This window comes from Schistocerca serialis, chromosome 9 (assembly GCF_023864345.2).
Source record: "Schistocerca serialis cubense isolate TAMUIC-IGC-003099 chromosome 9, iqSchSeri2.2, whole genome shotgun sequence".
Lineage (NCBI taxonomy): Eukaryota > Metazoa > Arthropoda > Insecta > Orthoptera > Acrididae > Schistocerca > Schistocerca serialis.
Genome location: NC_064646.1, coordinates 404,867,988 through 404,895,868, shown reverse-complemented (window position 1 = coordinate 404,895,868; position 27,881 = coordinate 404,867,988). Strand labels below are relative to the sequence as shown.

General features: G+C 41.5%; 1 protein-coding gene across 1 annotated transcript in view; it reads right to left on the bottom strand.

The window, feature by feature from the left end:
- The window catches only part of LOC126419657 (protein still life, isoform SIF type 1-like), a 255,372-nt gene that overhangs the window by 38,757 nt on the left and 188,734 nt on the right, over positions 1 to 27,881 (bottom strand). The window contains exon 9 of the mRNA XM_050086846.1: positions 14,407 to 14,523. Coding sequence (XP_049942803.1) covers positions 14,407 to 14,523 — 117 coding nt within the window. The remainder of the gene's footprint in view (positions 1 to 14,406; positions 14,524 to 27,881) is intronic.

Sequence of the window (27,881 nt, the reverse complement as noted above, 5' to 3'; positions counted from 1 at the left end):
CCCTCACTCACATTCAGATAAATGTAGCGGCTTTCCCATTGTACACGCAGAGAACACGCTCACTGATACTACACGTACAGTACGCGTGTCTGACCAGCAGTCATTCCTCGCCGGGTGACGCTGCTATCACCTGGACGTACTTATGTCGATAGTAGGTCAATGTTATGGCTGATCAGTGTTCGTCTCATATTAACTATCAGGGACTGCACATCTGCCTTCCTTTACCGTTCCGTCCAAATTGAACGCACAAGTATTTTGCCGTTAATTTGGCTGAGATACTGCAGTGCATTTTTCTGTTGTCACTGCTTTTAACCGGAGAAAGCGACGTACATGTAATTAGATAGGTGCAGTCGTATACAGCGACAGTACTTCGCTAAAATTCTCAACAAATAATCGTTTCTAAACCCAGAAACATACGACAACTCCAGCTTCAAATGATTAACCAAAATGCTTTTGTTTTAGAGCGTCAAAATATCTAAAAAATATTAGATAAAGTACAATATCTCGAATCGTGATACCGTATACGTCGACTGTAAATACAGTTTCTCGAAACAATTATACCGTTGGTAGCGAACCTCTCGAAAAATATAAGTTTGTGCAGCTTGTAATTCAGTCCAATTATGCTACACTAAAAATCGTTAGATGTTGAAATAGAACGTTGTCGCCAAAATGACAGGCTTCTCTAAAAAACAAAAATGCCGTATGGACATTAAAAATAGCACCATATGCCACTGATATTGGACTGTTGGCCTATTACCGAAGTTGCAAATAAATTCTTTTGAAATACAGCTCATGGTATACAACAAGATGTCCTCTATGAAATACACAGGCTTGACAAAAATATGGAAACACCACAAACGCAACACATTACCACGCCTAATACGATGTAGGAAAAGCATTGGCATATAGAACAGCTTCCAAGCATCTCAGAGTTGATGAATATAGAGACTGTATGCTTTTCAAGATGACCTTATATCATTCTCCCTGCAAAATAGTGGCAAATGCAGGTAAATACGATGGCGGTGGACACCGATTACACGCCCTTCTCTTCGAAACAGATCTTAAAGGCTCAATAATAGTGAGGTCTGTTGACCGCGAGGGCCAGAAGAGATGTGATAATTCATCCTCGCGCTCACAAAACCAACCCTGAACGATGCGAGCTATATGAACAGGGGCCCTTTCGCTTTGGAACATAGTGTCACCATTGGGGAGTGGAATTGTGTCATGATATGGACCAGACCAGGCAAGATGGTGACAATGTTTGACAGTTATGCTCACTTGCAGAGCCATAATGGAGCCCATCGAATACCACGATATGGCTGCGAAATCATCACTGAACCCCCGCCATGTTTCAGTCTTGATTCAGTCCTGGGACGTAAACTCGGCCAGCAGTTGGAAACAGTGGAAACAAGAATCATCCGACCAAATGACTTCCATTGCTCTATAGACATCGGCACCACTTTTTCCTGTTATGGGTAATCGCATCTCTGATGTGTGGTTCTGAAATTCAAGTTCGCTCTCTGGAGATCATTCCTTCGTGTTGCATTGGTGCTGACACGTTTCGCGAGTGCGACATTTAGTTCTGCAGTGACTTTTGCAGCTGTCGTCGTCTCATTTTTTGCCACAATCCTGTTCAATGAGCTTCCGTCAAGATCCATCAACACAGACTTTCGTTCGAGCTGTGCCTTAGCCGATGTTTTCCGCTTTTTCCTGTATGTGATATACGTCTTCGATACAGTGCCTGTTGAAGCAGCAGACACGTCAGCTACCTTTGTTTCGCAAGCACCCACCATAAGAACACCAATATTTTCCGACGATCAGATGCACTTGGCTCCGACTTGACACACTCACAGGAACACAGAACATCGTTGTGACCACGACCGGCAGATGCGACGTATTAAAGACATTTTACAGGTGTCTTTCGTGGTAAAATACAGCAGCGCAACCTGCAGGCTTCAGTACCATCTACATACATGTTCAAGCATATGTTTCTCGCCCTGTTTCCTTATTTTTATGTAACTCCTTTACATACAAGCTATGGAGCACCCAGCGCAAGAGATTTTCACAGACATTTTCGCCTCTGATTTCTGACATTTCTGTTCGCAGTTTCTGATTATGTGGTAGAGGGATCGCTTGAAAAAGAAAAAGATAGGAAGAACATCAGCTCTGCTGGTGCCTGAATACTTTAATGGATGCCACACAGAACTAAATCAGGATAGCCACACGAGGATTTGAGGTCTAAGTACAGTAATAGTTGCATACTGGGTGTTTCACAGTTACTGTTACAAGCTTCTAGGGAGTGTGGAATGGACTTAATACGAGGGTAAGTCAATTATTAGACGAAATTTAGTTGTATTTGGTAGTACTGCCGTTTTACGTTGATGACGCATGAATTGTTTATTTATTGTTATATCTTTGGAATATTCAAGCTGCTAGGTTAGTTTCATTATCGTTGTCGTGCTGTTAATCATGGCTGCTCCGCTGTCTATTTGCACCAAAGAAGAGCAACGTTCAGTGATCCGTCTTTTGTGGTCGGAAGGCGTATCAGGGGCCGAAATTAATCAAAGAATTTCGGTACAGTACGGGAACAGTGTTTTGCCACAACGGAGTGTCTACGAATGGATAGAAAAATTCCGAAATGTTTGCAAAAGTGTTACGCACGATGAAGGAGCCGGACGACCGTTTACCGCAACAAATGAAGAAACCATTGGGCGTTCACGTGAAATGATTCTCTTAGACAGAGGATTAACTATTGACGAAGTGGCACATCGTATCCAAATTAGTCACGGTTTTGTCTACGAAATCATCCACAACAGACTTGAGGTTTTATAAAGTTCGTGCAAGATGGGCCCCAAAACAACTCACAAAGTTGCATAAACAAACGCGCTTGGACATCTGCAAAAAACATTTGAATCGCTATGGTAACGATGGGGACAACTTCTTAGACAGGATCATTACTGGTGACGAAACATGGATCCATCATTACGAGCCGGAGAATAAACGACAGAGTATGGAATGGAAACATCCAACTTTGCCGTGCAAGGAAAATCTCAAGATCCAACCGTCCGCAGGAAAACTGATGCTTACAGTTTTTTGGGACACACAAGGACCAGTACTGGAACGTTATGGGGAAAGGGGCACAACAATGAACAGTGTAGGTTACAGTGAGATGCTTACTGCCACTCTGAAGCCTGCAATTCGAAACAAACGCTGAGGATTGCTGTCAAAAGGTGTTGTTTAGTTGCACGACAATGCCCGTCCGCATACTGCCGCTCACACTGCTGAAACGCTCCAGAAACTCAAATTTGAAGTATTGGATCATCCGCTATATAGTCCCGATCTTGCCCCTATCACTTGTTTGGTCCACTAAAACTGGCATTAAGGGGCCGTCGATTTGCCTCGGACGAAGCAGTGCATTCCTGGCTTGCAGCTCAACCGAGAACCTTCTTTCATGAGGGCATCAGGAAGCTTGTACAACGATGGACCAAGTGCGTTGAAACACACGGAGACTATGTCAAAAATCATGTTCTTGTAAGTTTCCCATTTGATTACAGTAAAATTTTATAACTAATTGACTTACCCTCGTACATAACATTTTCATAAGGAATCCATTTACGGAAATCTGCTGTTTGAATCTAAAAGAATGCTGTAGATCAGATAACTTTCAAAGCGCCCGCTTTGCGGCACACACGTAAAATGAGAAGTGGGCGCCATCATCAGTACCCTGACGTAATGTGTCCTTTGTTTACAACCACCGCTTCAGTGTTCTGCTCACTTGTCATTTCGTCTTTGGGTAGTAAGGGCCACTGGTACGGTACAGAATGGCGAAATACGCATTTGGGGAGTACACAGGGATGTTGATAGTTAACGAAAATTTACAGAGATGTTAACAATTTACGATGAAGCTGGAAATAATAAAAGAGCCGCAGAACACATGCACAAATAACGTTTTCCGTCATATGCGTTTTCGTCCGACTGCAACGACTGTGAGAAACAGGTGCATTCGTAGTTCGCAACTACAGTAGGAAGGTTGACTGTGGTGCTCCACGGATGTACCGTACTCTCTAACTTGAAGAGGACGTCCTTCGTTACGCGGAAAAGAGCCCAATGATGAACAGCCGAAAAACTGCCCGTGAGGTGGACGTGCCCCGCGCGAGCGTTTGGCATGCTCTTCATCGCAAACAGCTCTACCGTTGGCGCCGGAAGAACGTTCATCCATTGCCTCCGGTAGATCTTCCGCTACGTGTCAATTAATGGCTTCTACATCACTGTGAAGGCATGGCGTAATTTCTACGCTCCGTTGTTTTTAGGATGAAGCCTGTTTTCAACTGTTAAAACAGTCAGATTCTAGATGACGAAAGTCCTCATGCCACGCATCCACACGGATTTCAAGAACTGTTCAATATCAGTGTGCGAGCTGGTCGTCTTACTAGTCCGTGCCTTCTTCCATACCGCGTAACGGATCTCCGGTACCTCAAATTCCGGAAAAAGCTGCTTTAGAAGTACTTGGAATATTCGCCACTGTAGCTCCTTCAGCAAATGTGGTTGCAGCGTAATGGCGCACCCACACATTTTGCACGTGGCGTCGGCCAACATGTCATCTAGACATACGATGAGAGATAGATAGGTGGAGCTGGACCAGTTCTTTGGCCACCACCATCACCAGATTTAACTCCTTTTGACCTTTTCTCGCGGGTTCATACGAAGAATCTCCTGTACAGATGGAAGAAGACCTCCTTGAACGGATTCTGATGGCAGTAGAAATTAAATTGTACACATCTGGACTTGTTGACAGTGTGTATGAAAGCTTGCGTCGCTGTTACAAATTGAGCAACGAACAACAGAGTCACATGTGGAGAAGTTCCTGTAGAGCTCAAATGCCAGAGCTCCACTGTGTGCCTACCGCGAGGCTGGAAATTTGAAAATGATGCGATATTCAAACTTATTTTACATCGAAACGGTACATTTATGGTTATAGGTTCCTTATCAGGACTTTATCTACTAAGTCTCTTCTACAACCCTCAGAAGCCTTTAATAACAATTGTGAAACTCCGTGTATATTCATTGCTGGACCAAAAGTCCAGCTGTGTCTGTTGGCTTTGATTCATGATAAGAAGTTTGTGTGCCAAACATTTTAAACATATAAACATGGAATATTCATTCAGATATATGAGATGTTACCATTTTCTCACGCTCAGATGATGATTTAAAGTACGTGGAGGGAATTCTGGTTAAAATTTCAGTAAATTAATTTAATTACAATGGCACAGAAATCAATAAACAAAACTGAGATACTAAACTGATGTAGTGGTGTGATAATTGGTTCAAATGGTTCAAATGGCTCTGCGCACTATGGGACTTAACATCTATGGTCATCAGTCCGCTAGAACTTAGAACTACTTAAACCGAACCAACCTAAGGACAGCACACAACACCCAGTCATCACGAGGCAGAGAAAATCCCTGACCCCGCCGGGAATCGAACCCGGGAACCCGGGCGTGGGAAGCGAGAACGCTACCGCACGACCACGAGCTGCGGACCTGTGATTATTGTATTATGTATTATTTCACATAATAAATGACGTGCATCCGACTTCTCCTATTTTAAAACAATTTTAGTTCTAACTTGTTAAAAATAGTCTGACATGTATTGAACCACAAAATAGTCTGTGTTCACATTGGAGATACACTGTCGTACACAACATACAGGGGCCTACAACATTATGGTATGTGATAATTGTAGACAATACTTTTATTTTAATGACAAAATAATGTAGTGTACATAGTTTGACAAATAAATTACACATTGTTGTAGGAGTAGAGTGTATAGGTCCCATCACAGTGCTTGCATACATGAATGTTAACGCTCACCCCCATATGTTAGAGCAAGTGCTAGGACTGCATGACTGGCAAATTGGTACGCTAAGGCTCCCTTAGGGAGTCATGTTGAAATATTTGCTTTCGTCCAAGATCTAATCAATTGAAAATTCAACACCATGAATGAAAGTGTGACACAAATTAGCTATTAGGTTTCACACTAATACAAGAAGAAGTGAATACCAGTGCCTATATGAGACATTGTGCATCAGAAACAGTTCTCTTTCGGGCATGATACTGGATGTGCTAATTGCTTTTCTTCCTGCAGGTAGGCACAGTCATGCAAAATTTCTGAAACGACAGCTTTTTTCTCCGTCAGCCAATTATTTTTTTCCATTATTGACCAGTTTTAGCTATCATCCGTTTTCGAAGAGGTAGATGCTAAGAACACAAATTACAAACATCCAAGATTGACAAAGAATGGTAAAAATGACAAAATTTCAAGAATGACAACTACACTAGGAAAGCGAGTCAGGGCCAACAAGTTATTCAGCTTGTGCTGATGCGTATGAAGTAAGTTTCTAGCGCAAATTTTTCAAGTTAAAAATGTGTTTCGCTTGATTATGACAATGGGTGACTTACCTCATCGTTTCTCCTTAACCTTCATGCACATGCGACGTTCTGCAAGGCACCGGGCAAAGTTAATGGTAAACAATCGCCACTACGTCTTTTTCTAGGATATCAATATGCGATTCCTACATTGTTCTGAAGCTTCACTGGAATGGTGCATCAAGCTTCACCGGAGCTTTTTGTAGCATTATAGAGAATATGAATGAGATACCTCCTTATGGTTAGGAAAAAAAAACTTAATAGCACTGTAGTAAGACACCTGACTCGTATTCCGAAAGACAGTTGTTCGATTCCAAACCAGATTTAAGTTCTACGTGCTTTAGGAAAATCAGCCTACGCGAATGCGGGATGGTTCCTTAGAAAGTCCACAGCTGATTTCTTTCCCCTTCCTTTCCGAATCGTCAGCGAGTTGACGTTGAACCCTAACATCCTTCCTTCAATAAATAAGGTGTGTTCACGAAATAACAGGAAATTTTATTTTCTGAAAATAATTTTATTTATACCTCTATATCCGTGCTACCCCCTTCGGAGTGGTCACCGTGAGATATTATACACTTATCACGTCGCTTCTTCCAATTTCCGAAATTCTTCCGGAACTCGGTGTTAGTGATGACACTTAGATCATTCAGACATTCATTTTGAATATCATCTATATTTCCAAAATAACGGCCTTTTAAGCTTTCTTTAATTTTAGGAACTGACAACGTTACGTGGCGACCACCTCTGGTGAATATGGAAGCTGGGGTATTACTACATTATTATTTTTGGGGAAAAATTTACGAAATGTGGATAGGTTCATTTTCGTAGTGGAAGAGCCTTGAAATGTTTCGCTAGAAATCAGATTTTTCTTACTGCTTCACGCAAAAGGCGTTGAACCTGTAAGTAGTACTCCTTACTAATCGTTTGACCTTTTGGTAGAAATTCATTCATCACTAGGCTGGAATCGAAGAAAACAAGAAAACAGTGAGCACAACCTTCACATTTCTCCGCTCTTGTCGAGATTTTTTAGGTCTCGGCGTTCTGATACGACTGAGCCTTAGTTTCGACGTCATATTCGTAAACCGACGTTTCAGCAGTTATGATGACACGTTTCAGTAGTTCTGCATCGTTGCTGACTTCATCTAGAGACTGTTGAGCAAGTGTCAGCCGCAGCTGTTTTCGCTCGAAATTCAACAATTTCTGAACAATTTTTCCTGTCACACGTTTCGCACCGAAAAGAACGGAAAACATTTCATGGCACGAGCATGCTTACGTATCAACATCAAGAGCGCCTCTCCGGTTGTTATTCAGGACTTCCAGAGCGCTAGTCATCTTCATTACCATCTACGACATTTTTCAAGACGCTTTTGCCACTCTTAAACCTTGTTTCGCTTACACCAGACTCACCTAAAGCAATACTTATCATCACTATAACTTTGCGGCATTCTATTCCGTTGTTTTAGCAATATGTGATAAAAATTCTCTGATCCATTTTTATACTGAACAAATAATCGCATGTACTAGCAAAACGCGTGTATCCACCCGGATATCCGAGCACGTTAGCACACCGCTTCCGGGATTAGGGGAGGAGCGCCGGCCCCGGAGCGAATGCACCCGGCGGCCAGTTTCCTGCATCCGAGGAGGTGAATACCGGGATGCTACCCACGTCCCATGTCAATTATACACTTCGAAAAGACTTCTTACACGTTGTCCCACTTTCATATGGGACTACACTACACGCAGATATATGGGTCACACAAATTTCTTTTCAGGGGGAATGGGTGAAGGCAGGGATAGGATCCGGCTGCCCTCTACCGCTTTCTTTTTTTGTGCCTTTGTCCTGATTCTGAGCAGGGTCGGAATGTTTATTGACGGATTTGGCATGGTTAGTTGAAGGGGTAGCCGGATGCCCTTTCTGTCGCCACCCCGTTTCGCCCATGCACGGAATATGAGTGCCCCAACTGTCTGCGTGTGCACGTGAGCGAGTTTCTAAGTATGTGCGTATAGAGTAAGCGAGACGGGACTTCAGCACCCGCCCGGTAATCTCCTAGCGGGATAAGGGAATCCGCGTAAAAACCACATCCAGGTTGACCGTCAGACCGACCCTCGTCGTTAACCCACTGGGTGGATTCGATCAGGGACTGGCGTACATCCCCGTTCCGAAAGTGGCGGTTTAACACGCACGGCTATTCGGGCGGGTTGGCTACTATCTATCAGTAACACGGCCAAATCCAGGTTGACATGCCGACTCTACGACGATAAAGGGAGAAGGCCAGGAAAAGTCTACCAAAACGCGTGCAACCTTTTTGACAGCTGACAAAAAACTAAGTAACGGATATGGTTAACTTTTAATATGACAAGTACAATTAAAATGATTTGAGTGTCTGAAATGGCAGTGTGAGTAAATAGTAGTATGAACTAATAAACTCATGCCGGCAGTACTTTTACTACTACAGCTGTGCCATAATTGTGATAATAATAATAATAATAATAATAACAATAATAGGGACAAATATAAAATAGTTTATTGGTGTACAAAACAGATGTTTATGATGTAACGAGTTCTGGGAAAAGGAAATTTAACGAGACGGCATCGGCTAAGAATACTGGTAAATGAGGAAGTTCTGTTTGGAAAAAAGTTTTTACTTGAGTAACTAGTGCCACGGGGACAATGGTAATGCTTATTGTCGCCTCGGTAGATAAGTCATTAACCGTCTTCTGAAGTTGCAGATGTTATTCAGTTCTCTACTATAATGCGGGAGGTTATTCCAGAGTCGGGTTCCTGCTGTTGAGAAGCACTTGGAGAAAGTGGTTGAACTATGGAATGGGACAGAGAAGATTCGATCAAAGAGTCGAACATCAGAGATATAACGAACACAGACAGTCATAACCACTTCCAGGCGCCGTGAGCTTTTCTGAAAAAGGCCTTGCACTATAACATGACGGTAATCAATAACTGGAAGCGTAAGTGTCTGTACAAGTTTCTTTTTCACGTCAAGAGGAAAGAGGCTTTCATATTTTCGTAGGGCATGTAGAGAATCCTACTTGCAAACTGCAGTTACGTGCTCATTCCAATTCAGATTTTCGTCTGTTATTGTTCCTGGACTCTTTCCGAAAAAGAGACGTTTATATTTCTCTATTTACGGATAAAGATGGTAGGAGTCCCGATATTTAGGACTAATGAGCCTAGAAAGACCAATCAGGTTCCGTTTGGGTTTTGTGTGGGTTGAGGTTTAACCATGTATCCTGTACACATTTTGATAGGGCACACAGGTCGATATCGAGATTTTCGATACATGTCTTAAAGTTTATTGGTTTTGCACTTATGAGGCGAGGCCATGACTCTGGTATCACAGATTTACTTCAATCTTTGTTCGCCTTTAGTATGCCAGTGAAACAATACAGTGGGAAAGTAGTAAGGGGCACTACTCTGGCAATTCCGAGAAAATCGGAAGAGAAGTTTTACGCGTCTATTATATGGGTTATGTATCTGTACGTTGGTGCCGGCCGTTAGAGTTCATGGTGGCTGAGTGAAAGCTGGCATGGTAGAAATGGTTCAAATGGCTCTGAGCACTATGGGACCTAACTTCTGTGGTCATCAATCCCCTAGAACTACTTAAACCTAACTAACCTAAGGACACCACACACAACCATTCCCGAGGCAGGATTCGAACCTGCGACCGTAGCGGTCGCGCAGTTCCAGACTGTACAGCCTAGAACTGCTCGGCCACCCCCTGGCACGGTAACTCAGCGTGTTCGGTCAGAGAGCTGCATGGTCTCGGTAATAAAAAACCTGAGTGAAGGGCTCAACAACGGACTTCAACGGATGTCATGTAACGCCCGCTACGACCAATTAGAACGAACAAAATTGAAAAAAAAAAAAGTTATTGGCGTTCGAGATTCGTAAGACGAACGTGCATGATGCGGCGGTTTGGCTCCCGAATTTAATCATTAATCTATTTTTTCATCACTGGACATATTATTTACTTTATATGACATTTGAGAGATAATATAACAAAAAAAAAGAAACACGTTTATTTGCGTGAAGTTACAGTTTATGTTTCCGCGTCTGTATGACAAATAACATCCTGCAACGTGTGATGTCGAGAGCACATCCGAAGAGTAATTGGCTCTGAGCACTATGGAACTTAACATCTGTGGTCATCAGTCCCCTAGAACTTAGAACTACTTAAACCTAACTAACCTAAGGACATCACACACATCCATGCCCGAGGCAGGATTCGAACCTGTGACCGTAGCGGTCACGCGGTTCCAGACTGAAGTGCCTAGAACCGCATGGGCCACACCGGCTGGCGAAGAGTAATTGCACATTACTCTTGTGGTCCGGCACATTGCGACTTTGTATATTACTGATTGTGAATAACGTGATTCGTACCATTATTTATCGAAGTTTAATATGGGCTATCCAAGCCTGTCCCTCGTTCTTGAAACTTTAATTACAGATTGCAAACAGTCAAACAACATATGAAATTCACTATAAGTGGTGTTTTTCATTATATTACCTCTCAAATGTAATATAACTTAAATAATGTGACCATTGATGAAAAAAATGTATGTTAAAAAGTGAGTGATAACGGGATTCGAATTATCGCCTCGCCTACGATGCACTCGGTCAACGGCCTTGCCGCGGTGGGTACACCGGTTCCCGTGAGATCACCGAAGTTAAGCGCTGTCAGGTGTGGCCGCCACTTGGATGGGTGACCATCCGGGCCGCCATGCACTGTTGCCGTTTTTCGGGGTGCACTCAGCTCGTGAGGCCAATTGAGGAGCTAATCGACCGAATAGTAGCGGCTCCGGTCACAGAAAACCATCGTAACGACCGGGAGAGCGGTGTGCTGACCACACGCTCCTATTGTCCGCATCCCCTTCTGAGGATGACACGGCGGTCGGACGGTCCCGATGGGCCACTTAAGGCCTGAAGACGGAGAGCTACGATGCACTTGCTACGCGCGAAAAATAACTGCTTGACCACAATAACTTTCAGAGTATGCAGACACAATAGCGCCTTTTTTTGGCAACCATATACAACCGCTCACTTGAGGAAACGTCTGTTCCTAAAGACTGGTTCAAAAATGGTTCAAATGGCTCTTAGCACTATGGGACTTAACTTCTGAGGTCATCAGTCCCCTAGAACTTAGAACTACTTAAACCTAACTAACCTAAGGACATCACACACATCCATGCCCGAGGCAGGATTCGAACCTGCGACCCTAGCGGGCCCGCACTTCTGGACTGTAGCGCCTAGGACCGCTCGACCACTACGGCCGGGCCTAAAGACTGGGAAGTAGCACAGTTCACACCAATATTCAAGAAAGGAAATAGGAGTAGTCCATTGAATTACAGACCCATATAACTGACCTCAATTTGCAGTAGGATTTTGGAGCATATACTGTACTCGAACATTATGAATCACCTAGAAGAAAATGACGTATTGATACGTAACTAACACAGATTCAGAAAATATCGTGCTTGTGCAACACAGTTAGCTCTTTGTTCCCATGAAGACGGATCTCAGATCGATTCCATATTCCTAGATTTCCAGAAGGCTTTTCATATCGTTCCTCAGAAGCAACTATTAATCAAGTTGCCTGCACGTGGAGTATAGTCTCAGTTGTGTGACTGGATTCGTGATTTCCTCTCAGAGAGGTCACAGTTCGTAGGGATAGACGGTAAATCATCGAGTAGAACAGAAGTGATATCTGGCGTTCCGCAAGGTAGTGTCATAGGCCCTCTGCTGTTCCTGATTTAGATGAGTGATCTAGGTGACAATCTGAGCAGCCCCCTTACATTGTTTGCAGATGCCACCGTAATTTACCGTCTGGTAAAATCATCAGACGATCAATTCCAATTACGAAATGATCTATAGAGAATTTCTGTATGGTGCGAAAAGTGGGAATAGGCACTAAACAAAGAAAAGTGCGAGGTCATCGACATGGCTACTAAAATAAATCCGATAAATTTTGGGTATACGATAAATTGCACAAATCTAAGGGCTGTCAATTCGACTAAGTACCTAGGAATTACAATTACGAGCAACTTAAATTTGAAAGAGGACATAGATAATATTGTGGGGAAGGCGAAGCAAAGACTGCGCTTCGTTGGCAGAACACTTAGAATATGCGACAAACGCACTAAAGAGACAGCCTACATTACACTTGTACGTCCTCTGCTGGAATACTGCTGCTCGATATGGGATCCATACAAGGTAGGGTTCACGGAGGACATCGTAAAAGTGCAAAGAACGGCAGCTCGTTTCGTGTTATCGCGCCATAGGGGTGAGAGTGTCACTGATGTGATACGCGAGTTGGAATGGCAGTCACTGAAACAAAGGCGGTTTTCTTTGCGGCGAGATCTATTTGCGAAATTTCAATCGACAACTTTCTCTTCTGTATGTGAAAATACTTTGTTGACACCCATCTACGTAGGGAGGAATTATCGTCATAATAAAATAAGAGAAATCAGAGCTCGAACGGAAAGATTGAGGTGTTCCTTTTTCCCACGTGCCATTCGAAAGTGGAATGGTGGAGATGTAGTATGAAAATGGTTGGATGAATCGTCTGCCAGGCACTTAAGTGTGAATTGCAGAGTAACCATGTAGATGTAGATGTAGAGTTATTGCTATCTGTACCTACTCACAGGTAGGTACAGATGCGTTAAACTTCTCTTGCCATTTTCTCGGAATTGCCTGAGTAGTGCGCCTTGCTGCTTGCACATTATGTTGTTTTAATTGCCCACTGCCCGCCTACGTAGCGTAGCGGTAGCGTTACCTCCTACCACACAGGGGGCCCGGGTTCGATTCCCAGCAGGAGACTGGGTGTTGTGTGTCCATCATCATTTGCATCATCATTGACCCGCAAGTTGCCGATGTGGCGTCACCTAAAAAGTGTGGTGTCACCGCCAGACTTGCTAGGTGGTAGCCTTTAAATCGGCCGCGGTCCGGTAGTATACGTCGGACCCGCGTGTCGCCACTGTCAGTGATTGCAGACCGAGCGCCACCACACGGCAGGTCTAGAGAGACGTCCTGGCACTCGCCCCAGTTGTACAGCAGACTTTGCTAGCGATGCTACACTGACACATACGCTCTCATTTGCCGAAACGATAGTTAGCATAGCCTTCAGCTACTTCATTTGCTACGACCTAGCAAGGCGCCATTATCAGTTTATACTGAAATGGAAATTATGTACAGTCAAGAGAGATGCTCACCAATTGTGGATTAAAGTTAAGTATTACATCAACTACGTACTTCATTTGCTACTATTAATTCCCTTAACTGCTCCCGACTTCGCGCCAGCCCGCGTGAGCTTAAGCGCGTGCCTTTCGGCTTCCTTTCATAGTGACTTGGCTGTCTTGCCAAGTCACAACAAAAAGGACTTACAATACGGCGGCCGAACTCCCCCGAATTGGGCCTCCCGGTCGACAATTCCATACGATCATTTCCATTTCCAATGGCCCACTAAAGGTGTATAAAGTTTAAAGTAAATTCCCCTTTTAGATGCAATTGGAGCTCATCATAGTACATGTGGTATTTGTAGCGGGACACATCATTGACATACAATTAAAAGAGTACAGGACCTAACACCAAGCCCGGGGGATGGCTGACAGCACCTGCCTCCACTGTGACGTTATGGTGCTGGTCACGTGGCACTGATGGCGAGACGTCACATGTGGTTGAACTTGCTGACCAACACAACAAAGAAAAAATCGTGCGAATCAGACTAATTACAATTCGCGAAGTTACAAAATTTTCTGTTAATTTTTGAACACATCTCGTATTGTAGCTGGCAACCTCGACGGTAAATGATAAAGTGCGTGCTTGCCCACTGAGGACTAATATTTGGCTGCATACGGCTGGTAGCGCCGAAGCAGTGAAGAGCTCAGAGCAGACGCGGGCCGCCCAGGGACAGGTTGGGGACGGAGTGGTGGATGTGCTGGTGGCTGCGGGTGGGTACCCCCCTCGTACCTGGAGTTGTGGTCGCTGAGGTAGCCGGCGTCTCGGTCGCGCTCCCTCTCTCGCTCCCGCTCTCGCAGCAGCTCGTTGCGGTCGCTGTAGTAGCCCTCGCGGTCTCTGTCCCGGTACCTGCAACAACACCAGCGCGCGGCGTACAGTCAGTGCCCGGAGCATATGCACGGCAGCTAAGCTGTGCGGGCGCCCTCCGCAACGATAGGGTTCAAGCTTCTGAGGGCCACAAGACATTCTGTAATCAGGCGTAATTATACAGTGGTACAATCAGTGAGGATGGACGTCACGGGAGCAGTCTTGGGATGGGAAAAACCGACCCATTAAAACTGATACTGGTATTTCAATTATTCAAAAACAATCTTAATCGCATTTATTATTATTATACCGCCAACCGGTTTCAACCCGACGTAGGGGTCATCTTCTGGGCGTTTACACTGTGAAATTATAGATATCCGTCAGAAAGACTCCATTAAACAACAGCTAAAATTACGTAAATTTCAAATATATTACCCATTGGTCGACTGCTGGTGGTGTCATTACTGTCTACATAACGGCAGGAAACTATGCGAGAGTAACTCTTCGTATGCGCTTAAATAGCGTGCCGTTGATCGCCGCTGGGGGTGTTGCCGTCTATTCACGTGATCTCAGCACGCTATTTAAGCCCATACGAAGAGTTACTCTCGCATAGTTTCCTGCCGTCATGTAGGCAGGAGTGACACCACCAGCAGTCGACCAATGGGTAACGTATTTTAAATTTACGTAATTTTAGCTGTTGTATAATGGAGTCTTTCCGACGGATATCTATAATTTCACAGTGTAAACGCCCAGAAGATGACCCCTACATCGGGTTGAAACCGGTTGGCGGTATAACATTAATAAATGCGATTAAGACTGTTTTTGAATAACTGATTAACCATACTAATCGCTGCTTCATCTCCACAACCATATTGTCCAAAAATCTGTATTTCAGTTCTGAATAACCAGTATTTTTCTGTATTTGGTCTCAGTTATAACAATTATTTTTATTTTTTTACTGATATATCAATTGACCACGCCAGTAGTGTTAAAATTTTCGGTTACTAAATAAAACTGTTCTTTTTTTAAAAAAAGAACAGCAAGTTTTGTAGGAAGTTCTGTGGCTTCTGAAAGGGTCGTATCGTCTTTGAATAACATAGTTTATGATTAAAGGAGTCCGCTCACAAATCAACAAATTGCAGAACGATATCTGTAAACAGTTTGGAGAATAAATATCTGCCAATACATTAATTTAGTACTAAAATTTTAATTTTAATTTATTATGTAACTGTTTCTGGTGGGTGCTGTATTTTGCTCATTATCTAACTCATTCATCTGAACTTTTGAAAGAGCACGTTTTATTTTGTCAGCAAAAAATCAGTTGTACTGAGATTCCCGTGAAAAGTAAAAATATATACAGGGTGGTCGGAAATTCCCGACACAGACTTCTAGGACTTGTAGAGGGGAGTGAGTACATCGAATTTTGAATAGGAACCCAGGTCCGGGAACGTCATCCAACGAGACTACAGAACGTTAATGTTATAGTAGCGGGCGTCGGTAAATATACGTATACACGGGGTATCGCTCCTTTAGGGAGGGCGAAGACAAGACAAAAATAGATACTGCTCACACAAACGCTTTTATGCAACCATTGTTCCCGCTCCCTATAGACGAATGGAACGGAAAGAGAACATGACACGTGACAGATTCAGACGTAAAATCCCTTCATCATTTCCCGTCACAGCATGATTTTTAAAACACAAACAGTAACCGGTCGGTATGTTTAGCGCTCAACTGTGCGGTCATCAGCCCCGTACAAAGTCCCAATTTTTTACACAGTCCAATATTTACACAGTCCAATCTAGCCACTGTCACAAATGATGATGATGATGATGTAATGATGAGGACAACACAAACACCCAGTCTGTGGGCAGAGGAAATCTCCAACACGGCCGGGAATCGAACCCCGGACCCTATGATCCAGAGGCAGCAACGCTAGCCACGAGATGCGGACAAAAGTAACCGTGATGAGCAACGGCCACGACTGCTAATTGATGCACATCCACTATATTAAGCAAACCCACTCGAGCTGGAAAACCTCAACCAACCTGTACAAGACTGCTTCCGTTACGCCACATGATAGACCAACCCTTACTACCCAATTACTTCACAAGATACACGACTGCTCAAGATTTTAAGACACTCGTACTTCGACCACAAATATATAATGTGTCCCAGGAGGAATCGTCAATAATCAGGGATATGACAGGAACGATCATTCGAAGTAAAAATGTCCAGTAAACATAGGCTCTAAAATGTGTACCTCGAGAGCTAAGAACAGATTTTCATCTTCGCCACAGTGAAATACATCTCTACTACTGAACGTAGTTCTGAAGGTATGCATTTTAGAGCTCTTGTTTACTAGGCAATCTTTTCTTTTTGCGGTTCATACTACTCCCTCCCAAAATATGGAAAGCATAGAGCTTGGACGACAAATTTGTTTCACAGAATCGAAGATGAAGAAGTACTCATAACTCTTAAGGAAAGCATTTTGGAACCCATGTTTGCTGGATTTTCTTCCTTCGAATGATCGTACCTGTTATATCCCTGAATATTGACCATTCCTCCAGGGATACCCTGTACACATCTATTAAAAGATACATTTAAGGACCAGATATCCATATCCAATCCATAAGTTAGAAAGACAACTTAATGATCTGGAGCCTCCAGAAAAAGCTGCTGCCAGTTTGTATATGTCCAGTTTTGGAAAATCATCGATGCTGATTTCGATTTCATCAACATATACACATCGATAGCCGATAATAATCGAAACCAAACAACTGGTGTTTCTAACATCAATGGTAATGATGGATGTATAATTTATTATAATTTATGACGACAAAATCGTATAATAATTACATGTTCACATTACCAGTTCCAGAAACTGATTGGCATTTCAGATAGAATTAACCCATTACCAACTTCGTCTTGCTGTATAACAATTCCATTATGCCTAAGAAGTCTTTCGCGACGGAGTCCTTGGATAAAAAGTTCTTGGTTTTGTAAGGTGTCAGGCAAATCCAACACCTTCCATGAAAACCCTGACATTATAAGCAAATCTAGTAGTATGTCACATAGCTCCGAATAAATCGTGACATTACATTAACCAAAGTAATACGAGTAAAGAGTGAGCAAATGGAATACCACAGACTAACACAAGAATGCCTAAATGCATGTCATACCTTCCCACCGTGAGACAGACGCAAATCCGAGGGGAGAAACGAGAACAGAAGCCGAGAGCAGAACCGTGTTAAGCTAGAAGGCCCTACGATAAGGGACGGACACCCACGTAGCCAGCTAACCACCAGGACCATTCCCCAGCCCATGTTAGCCGGCCGGAGTGGCGGAGCGGTTCTAGGCGCTACAGTCTGGAGCCGCGCGACCGCTACGGTCGCAGATTCGAATCCTGCCTCGGGCATGGATGTGTGTGATGTCCTTAGGTTCGTTAGGTTTAATTAGTTCTAAGTTCTAGGCGACTGATGACCTCAGGAGTTAAGTCGCATAGTGCTCAGAGCCATTTGAACCATTTTTTAACCCAGCCCATGTTAAAAGCTAGAGCCCTCCAGAAGAACAGTATAGATCTTACGATAACACAAAAAGGGCCACACCAACTGCAAGTTTTAGCGTGAGACTTTTTCGCGTCTCTGTTACGTTGCAAACTTTAAAAACATTACCCCACAACGACAAGTATAACGTTTCTCATTGGATAGACAGAATGTTTGTAGGCGGAGCTTAAGGTTAACATTGAGACCCTGATTGGTCAGATGAAAACACAGCCAGACAGTTTTTTGTTTTTTAAAACCAACTTCAGTAAATTGTAGTAGGGAGAAGTTATGAAAGAGTTGCTTCCGAGACGGCAAGATGCATGGAGCTACGCCGGCCGCCGCCCCCAGACGAACACTGACAAGGTAAAGAACGCACGCGATGCCGCATTTTTGAGCGCATAAGGCTTCACTCAGAACTGCAGAAGTCTCATCTGTTACATCCCCTTTTTACGTAATAATAGTGTCGATCGTCAATTGAAGCTCATGGTATTCACATTTGCTACGTAAGTCACAATCTGGAATGCGATGATTTTTCTGTTATATAATTATTGAGAAGCCACATCAGCCACTGTAATTTACGACAAGTTAGATAAGTAATTAAAGATAATTGAGGGTCACTGTAGATCATTTTGATAGTTTTCTCTTTTGTGAAACTTAATTTAAACCTAGATTATAGATGTGATGTGGCACAGGTCATCCTTCGATCCATTGTAGAACTTGGAAACCCACTCAGGGAATATTCGTTCACATTTTTGTTGAACGCAGTTGGTTTTTACCATCCTGTATTAAAACATTTCCTTTTATCAATAGTGCAATTTATAAACAATGTTTTGTGAGTAGAATAAAATTTCCAATGGTAAACTTAACTGCTTTTTCGACGTTATTTTACCAGCTAACTAAAAATAGGAAAGCCTTGAACACCTTCCACCAAAGTTGGTTAGTATTAAGATTCTTTTTCAGGGATTGCAGTGGAGCTGACGCTGAAATCATTAAGTATTTGATTATATCATCGCTAGTCTCACTGAACTCTTCTGAACTCTACATGTCATGTGTGGTCTGGCGTCTCTTTATCAGCAACAGGTCCCAGGTTCAAACTAGTCAATTCCCTAAAAAAACACGCTCAGAGCGTCGTTGCGCGAAAGTGGTAGGGAGACACGACTTAGAACAAACAGACAACACGCAGAATGTTAGAGTTTACTTGTCCCGTCAAATTGGGACAAATTCCGGAACTTTCGATGATTGCTTCCATCACCGTCATCAGGGACTAAGTTTGACCCTCGTGAAATTGATGAGCCCCCTCCTGCTACCCCCTTAAAAGAAAGAACGGGATCTGATTGGGTGGTTTACCTCACGATGGCGTCGTTGAAATGGCGCATACTGAGGTGGTGCTCTCTACATCCATTGATTATTTTTGCGCTCTTTATCCAGTGTCACTTGGAACGCCATTACTCGGATTTGGCGGTAACTTATGACATGTGCTCTTTCTTTATCAAGTGCATATTTCCATAAATTTGTAAGTGAATAGTCTCTGTCTCTATCGAAGTTGTTGTCACATAGTTTAATTTCAACTGCTGCCCTGATGACAGTGACCCTTTAGTTCGATTCATGAGCAAGAATTCTCGTTTGTTCAAACCAATTTTTGTTTTGTTTATTAAACAGGCTGCAGCACCATGCCCATCGCTGATCACTATTTCTGTATTTAAGGAAAGGTTGAATAGAGTCTCTGTGTCAAGTATTTCGTTACATGACGAGCATTCCGAAGGATTATGTTTTTAGTAACCTGTAGTCCATGGTCTGAACTTGACTTTGTTTGATTATTACTGGTGGAAAAGCAATTTATTTATGAGAAAACAATGAAAAACCTGTAATGATAGATGTCTGCAGAGAAAACAGCGCTTGTGATGCAAATGATCTAGCGGATCCACGAGCAAACGCAGGAATACTGTATTGTAACGAGATAAAGCAGCTAGTTGAGATGAGAAATGAGAGCATTACTTAAACAATAGCTGAGACTAATGAAAGGGTGGGTAAAATGACAAAGCAGTAAAATAATTTAGTAAATGAAGACCGTATGATTATCAAATGTAGAGTAAAAAACCTTAATATCTAGGTATGTGAATTAAAAGGAAGCAAAACGTCAGTTGCGTATAAATAAACTGGATAAATTATTGGGCTGTATAAGCTATGAGCTATTGGTATAACTGAGGAAGGTGGTAATGTGGATCTTAAATTGCAAGGCACCCAAGTACAGGAATAATTACGTGAGGAGGGCAGTGGCGTACTTGTAGCAAACGACGAAGCATTTTGTGTACGTGCTCGAAACAAAGTTAGAAGCAGTGATGCAGAATGAAAAATAAATATTCCTGTTGTCAATCAGATTCCACCTAATGTATGCTTCTATGCTGGTCAAGGTAACAAAATGTTGAAGAAGCTTTACGAAATAACAGCCAAAAGTGTATTTAAACAAATGTGATGATCTGACAGCTTCCTATGTGAAAAGTATTTGTAGCTAAGCTGAGGAAAGTGTCATGATGTTGATTTTATATTGCAGTGACAAACTGTACTTCATTGCACTGGGAATCAGCATTGCTTTGATAACTGTCTGAGAACGTTGAAGGCTTCAATGCAGAGAAGTGTGTGTACAGTCAAAGTAGAAGTAGTAGGTTCATATGTAAGGTTGCCAAGAAATGTGTTTGAAGGGAAAGAATTTTTGAGCCAATGTTCTATTTAATTAACATTTTGTGCATAAAAGTATCAAAATCCTATATGTAAACAGATTTATTGCTTTAGTACAAACAGATGATGATGTTACTGAATATCATCTTGTGAGTTCCAGTGGTTGTGAACTGTTTTCACGACATGCGACTGGCGATCACAGGGCCTGAACTATGGAGAACTATTTTCCAGTTTGTCATTCTTTGGTCCTGCATCATTTCTTCCACTTTCCTGTGCATCTTTACAAGTTATCATATTCTGTCAATTGCCGACTCTCTTAAGTAATAATTGTACAAATGTTAAAATATTTTGACAATAATTCCACATTATAATGAAGAATTCATTTATGTGTACTGCTGAAAGGTCAAAATTTTCTTGTTTTTCTGAAGTGGAGATTGTTATTTACTGTTTCGAATTTGATATTACTTGTGAATACGACATTTAGTATGCTTTGTGTTCTTGTTCTGTCTGGTTCAATAAAAAATTACGTGTTCCCATTTTGTCTCGATTTGAGAAAACTTACGTTGTTTCAAAAATGGAACTTGGTTTTTGACTGTCACTCACTGAAAATATTTCTACATATGTGTTGCATTTATGTTTTGCCAGGAGCCAAAGTATTTTATGTGATTGATTATAATCAATTATTATTTACTTTACTTAGGACATTGATGTGCTTTATCGATGAATTTTGGTCATGTATGGAAAACATTATGCTATATTTAAAATAACATTGGTATGTCCAGAATTAATTAGTGGAATGTAGGAGGTCAAGGTTGCTGATATATTACTGTGACCCTGAATAACTGTAGTCAACAAGTTGAACCTGACTGGAAGTGGGAAAATTTAAGCTAAAATTACATGTGTTTTGTAAACTTTATCTGTAATCCGAGTGACACTTAGAAATGAGGTGGATTAGAGAAGGAAGGTTGTGTATCAGACAATATGAGCAATGAAAGTTTTCATAGATATGCGTTATATAAAAGTACTATGAGAGTAAACTGGAGTTATGTTGAAAATACTTTGGGTAGGAAGTTGGAAGTTTTGAGTTTGTACTAGATGGTTCTGAACTGAATGTGAATATGCTGTGTTCAGAATGCTTCCTTTTTCTATTTTTTGCAATGATAAGCTGATACTTACACTCGCATAAGGCTAATGATGATATGAAGTATGTATTGTACTGAAGAATTATGAGGACAATGACTATAATATTTCTAATGATATTCTTTATGAGGATGATTCAATTCAAAAATTTTTGGTTCTGAGTTGTGGTCATTCATGTTCGTTTATGCCATGTGATATAGATTTACAGCAAGGAGTGGTATAACTTGCTGAGGTTCTGACTGTGGATCTGATGGTTAAGACAAATACATAAGTATTAAAACTAATAATTATGTAAGTGAAAACATATTCTTGAAATAAAGAGGATTAATGCAAACGGTTAAATATATAACTTTGTAGGAGATTAACATTGGTGCTGAGTACAAACAAGCTTTGACTTCTTGGAAGCACTTGTCATAATTTAAAAGCAGAAAAAAAATGGGGGAGTATTTTCTGATTTTATTTCGTATTTCTTTGGCAGCTGGACATTTTTGTTTCTCCTGTATCTCATTACATATGAGGATTTTGATGACATTTAAATGAGGTACAGCTATTACTGTATACTTCGTACAGAGTAATTAATTTGTTGCTGTAGGTTATACTTGATAACATGACCATTTTAAAATTTATAAAATTCTATTTACTTAGTGTAAATTTTCTCGAGATATTGTAATTATGAAGATAACTGTGTGAATATGCATATTACTGTAATAAATTTTATGCACAATTTGTAGTACATTTTTCCATGTCTATGGTCACTAATGTCACTTTCTTGTATGAATGTATAGGTTTTGCTTTCTTATTTACGTCGTAAACAGTCAATATAAACATTCCTTATGCAGAAATTAATGTAATATTTTGTCAAATTTTTCATCTGTATTTCTTTTGCACATATCTGAGAAGCTATCATTGTTTAAACTTTTGTATGTACTCGTAATGTGGCAGATTTATTGTTTTGAGTGGCTATATTTGTGTGAGTAAAACCTGCTTGGAGAGGCTGTCTTGCAGATTGGGAAGTGAGAAACTGGTTGAGTTGGAAACTTCCAAAAGTTATCAAGATCGCAACTCTTATGAAAATGAAGAAGCAGGTGAAACAGAAAAATAAGTTTTAAGATGCGCCCAGATGATTACTATTTTCGCTACTGGAGAGCAGTACTAGCACCAGCATGAGGTCGACTCAGCAGGACCCATCCAGTGCTCGAGATGGGACAGGAGATGAGAAAAGGAAGCGACAGTGGAGTAGAAAATTCACGTGGTGAAAGTCAAGAGCACAGCATAAGGGAGATGCAAAGTGTAATAGAAAAAGGATCAGAGCAGTATCAACTCGTGTAACCATTTTGTTATATTGCTTTACTCGATTTATAATAAGTATGGTATTTTGTTTATTTATTTTTAAGGCTGAGATCGGAAACCAACCTAATTGTACAGATTTGTCTCTACGATCGAAAATATGTGAACGAATTAGACAGAAGTTTAATTTAATTGGCAGGAAGCAGCTTACCCAGTTACTGATACTGCAAACGTTCTACGTTGTGTGCATCTAACGTAGTAAATGTCTCATATTACTTTAAATTTTCTAGATAATTAGTTTTGAATATCCTGATGAATCCCCAGTTTTGTTTATGTGGAATAATTAATAACAATGTAGTGACTCACGATTTTCAACACTGATGGTAAGTAGATAATTATATTTATTCGGTCTTCAATCCTAAAGAATTTTAAGTATTATTCTGGTCGTCTGTACTATGTTACATCGTTTTTTTTAAGTGGGAGGGATATTATTTTTGTTTCGTGAACCACGACTATGAATGTTACTGATAACAGTTGTGTCGGATCCTGTTTTGAGATAAAAAAGAAAATGTTTCCAGAAAAGTTCATTTTGATAGTCTTTCTTTTCTTATTGACAGTTGTTGAGAGAGAAATCTTGATAATTTTTGGGGTGGTGAAGGTTGGGGTTTGGGTTGGATACCTCATAGAGTGTTATTAACGCTAAATGCCAAGTATACCGTACAACAGCAATAATTAACGGTGCATATTCCACAACTTTTGTATACACACAGTCAAAATAATATTTTTGTGAGAAGTTTTCCCTTCAGTCTATTGCGTTCTTATCAGAGAGCAAATATTGCTTTTGAGAACAACGTATCAGAAGCTAACGATGTGGATACACCCCGTAATCAGTCCAGCGTAATTTTTTTAAAGCTCTGGATAAGTGATTCCACGTTTTTATTGGCTCTTGTATAGTATCTAGAAGACGATCTTTCATATAACTGAGCTGTGATAGTAGGTCCGTTTCTGTTCCATTCCGAAAATTATTCTTTTCCTACACTATTGCCGGCCGCAGTGGCCGTGCGGTTAAAGGCGCTGCAGTCTGGAACCGCAAGACCGCTACGGTCGCAGGTTCGAATCCTGCCTCGGGCATGGATGTTTGTGATGTCCTTAGGTTAGTTAGGTTTAACTAGTTCTAAGTTCTAGGGGACTAATGACCTCAGCAGTTGAGTCCCATAGTGCTCAGAGCCATTTGAACCATTTGAACCTACACTATTTTATAATTTTTTTGGTTCTCTTTTTTCCCGTAATTTATTAGTGTGTTGCCCATCCTCACTGGCACTAAACGCTTTATGATTTCTGTTATTCTTCATATTTTGTCCTATAATGTGGATCAGCTGCATGCTAACTTTTTTGATATTAGGCATACAAGTTGTTGGAGTTACAACTTGCAACGCCCTTTACTACGCAAATTTCACGAGTAGACACTTCTATAGGCCGTAAAACGCCACACACCTCTGCCAGCTCAACAATATCTGCGTCTGTTAGTGTGAGTAGTCCACTGACCTTACAAATAATGATGTTAATAAACTCTGGAAGTATCTCCAGGCGCAATATTCTTCCTATCGTGTAGAACGTTAAGTTCCATCTAGCAGGTACTAGTTGAATTTGAACCACGTTACAACCCTTTTCGCTGCAGCAATCAACTCGGATAGTGCGTCTGTCTTTTCAATAGGAATTTTGCTCTCAAATTGAGCACATCGACTAAACGCGATGTAAGACGTTTTCTTCCAAATCGTGTTTCTACTGCTTTAACCAACTGTGCTGAAATCTTTATCAGACTAGTTAAGAAATTCGTCTACAAGACGGTAAAAATTATAAGCACTTCTAACGAGAAGCTCGTCAACGTCAAAGGTCGGAGCGTCATGCTGTAACGGGGTCCTGGCTTTGTGCTGGGTACTGACTCCCGCTCAACGCCGCAGAACGCGGTTGCGTCCTACAGGAAAGGCCACACGTTTGCTGCCACCTTACTACTATGTATAGTATTGCGTTAGGAGGATCATCAGCAATCAGTGCTCCGGCGCTTACGAAAAACACGCTTCTACAGTATTTCTAAATGGTGTGCACCTGAAGTGTCTCCATTTTAGGACAACAAACATAAGTGCCTTCATAGTTCACCAGTAATGATTACTGAATCGAGTTACACATTGTTGTAGAAACAAAGAAGTCACACAATAGGTATACGAGTAGATTAGGATGGTGACACACTGCATCCAGACTTAAATATTATTTCTTTTATTGATGATGTGTTTCGAAAGTTCTGATTTCTCTTTTTTAGACTGAAACCGAAATCCACATCACTGAGGCGCATTTGGTGTACATTTGATGCCATTGGTACGTTGTATTGCGTCTTCGCCTGAGTCCGTATTATTATCTGCGAACACTATGACCCACAGTGTTAAAATTACAAGGAGCTTGAAAGTCAGTTACATCAAGAAAGTGCGTTGACACCGGCCCTTTGTTTCACACACCGACGCGAGATGGAGAACTCTCGACTCGTCTCCAAACAGGTCGCTGCCCTTTGACACGTGAGGGCACAGCAATGCGTAGGTGAGAATGTTAACCTTTGGGAAGCAAATTAACGGAGCTGTTTGTAAAGGTTACGCTATCCTCTACCCCGATGTATCCGCCGATGGCGATGGTGACAATATGATGGTTTGGGAGGGCTAAGGCCATGCTTTTACCGCCTGTATTAAATTCCACTCGAGACAAGGCTGGTGAGAAGTAGCAACAGAATAATTAAAATGCAACAGTGGCCTTAAAAGATTTTCATGACATTATTACTGTCTGTACCAATTCTCCAGCACAGCCAGAAATAAATAACAGGTGACATTTATTTATAGAAGACGTTTTGCAGCGTTGAGTACGTAGTACTCATACACCAATATGACGCTGCTCATTTACTACGGAAAACAGCTCATCTGTCGTACCATTCCATGTAAAGCTCAATTTCCCTACTTCAGTTTCACGATTAGAACACAACATTTGCGTTGTAGGAAGCAATAATTTACTTTCATGTTCAAAAGTGTTCTCTCTTAATTTTAGGTCTAAACCTTCCCATCATTTACGCATACATCTATATACACACTAAGCAAGCCATAGTATGGTGCATGACGGGCAATACGTTCTGTCACTACTAATCATTCCCTTTCTTGTTACATTCGCAAACAGAACGAGGGAAAAACGACGATCTATATAATGCCGTACGAGTCCTAATTTCTGTTATCTTGTCTTCGTGGTCCTTACGCGAAATATACATTGGCAGCAGTAGAATCGTTTTGCAATCAACGATTCTCTAAATTTTCTCAATGATGTTTTGAGAAGTCGTCTTCCCTCTAGAGATTCCCATTTCAGTTGAGGAAGCGTCTTCGTGATCCCCACGTGTTGATCGAATCTACCGGTAAGAAACCTAACAGCCCTCCTCTGAATTGTTTTGATATCTTCCTTTAAGCCAAGCTGGTGGGAATCTGAAACATATGAGCAGCACTCTATACGCCGTCTCCTTTACAGTTGAACCACAGTTTACTAAAATTCTCCCAATAAACCGAACTCTATTGTTCGTCTTCCATATTACCGTCCTTAAGTGTACGTTCCATTTCATATCGCTTTGCAACGTTACGTTTAGATATTTAAACTGCGTGTCTGAGTCAAGTAGAACACTACTAACGCTGTATTCGCATTACGGGTTTGCTTTTGCTATTCGTCTGCGTTAACTTACATTTTATAAGATTAAGAGGAAGCTAGTAATTTTGTCTAAGTCATATTGTATCCCCCTACGATCGCTCAACAGCGCACTCACGTTCACAACAACCTCATCAGCAAACAGCCGTAGACTGTTGCTCACCCAGGTCCGTCACTTCATTTTCTTAATTTGCAGTGAACGCAAATTGTGTAGTGGGGCGATCACTCTGTTGTAGAAATAATTCAGAAGCCAAGTTCGCTTAAATACTGTTTACTGGATAACCGGTTTCAACACACTAAAAGTGCCATCATCGGATCTGAATGTAGATTAACATTTATATACCATTTCGATATAACGATACATGAGACAGACCAGCAGATATAAAATCATTGTCACAGCATTTACGAAACAAATGCTCTCCTGGTCATTCTTTTCCATGAGACATGTAAAACCGAAGTCACAAGATAAAACTATTTGGTACATGACCGCTGCTCGACTGAGAGCGGTCAACATTCAGATCCGATGATGGCACCTTTAGTGTGTTGAATTCGGTTATCCAGTAAACAGTATTTAAGCGATCTTGGCTTTTTAATTATTTCTCATTTACTTATATAGGGAATAAAAGCGGTGCTATCACACTTCTATGGGCCCCTTCTGACGATACAATTGTCTCTGATGTACACTGGCCGTCGAGGACAATGTACTGGGTTCTGTTACTGAAGAATTCTTCGAGCCACTCACATAGCTCCGTAAGCTTGGACCTTCATTAATAGTATGCAGTGGGTCACATATTTTCGATAGAATGTCACTCTTGAGCTTGCTGAACCTTTTTATGTGCTCACGATCACACAAAACCCATCGGTGCCGAATGGCGGTACCCTTAATTTGAATTTTCTCTCATATTCGTTTACAGCAAGTTGGCTAGCGTTGTAGACGGAGGAATAATACCCAAGAACGTCATACAAACTACAACCTTAGTGAATGAAGTACACTCCCTTGGTATCCTTCTAACTAACGTCGGTCTGGAATTT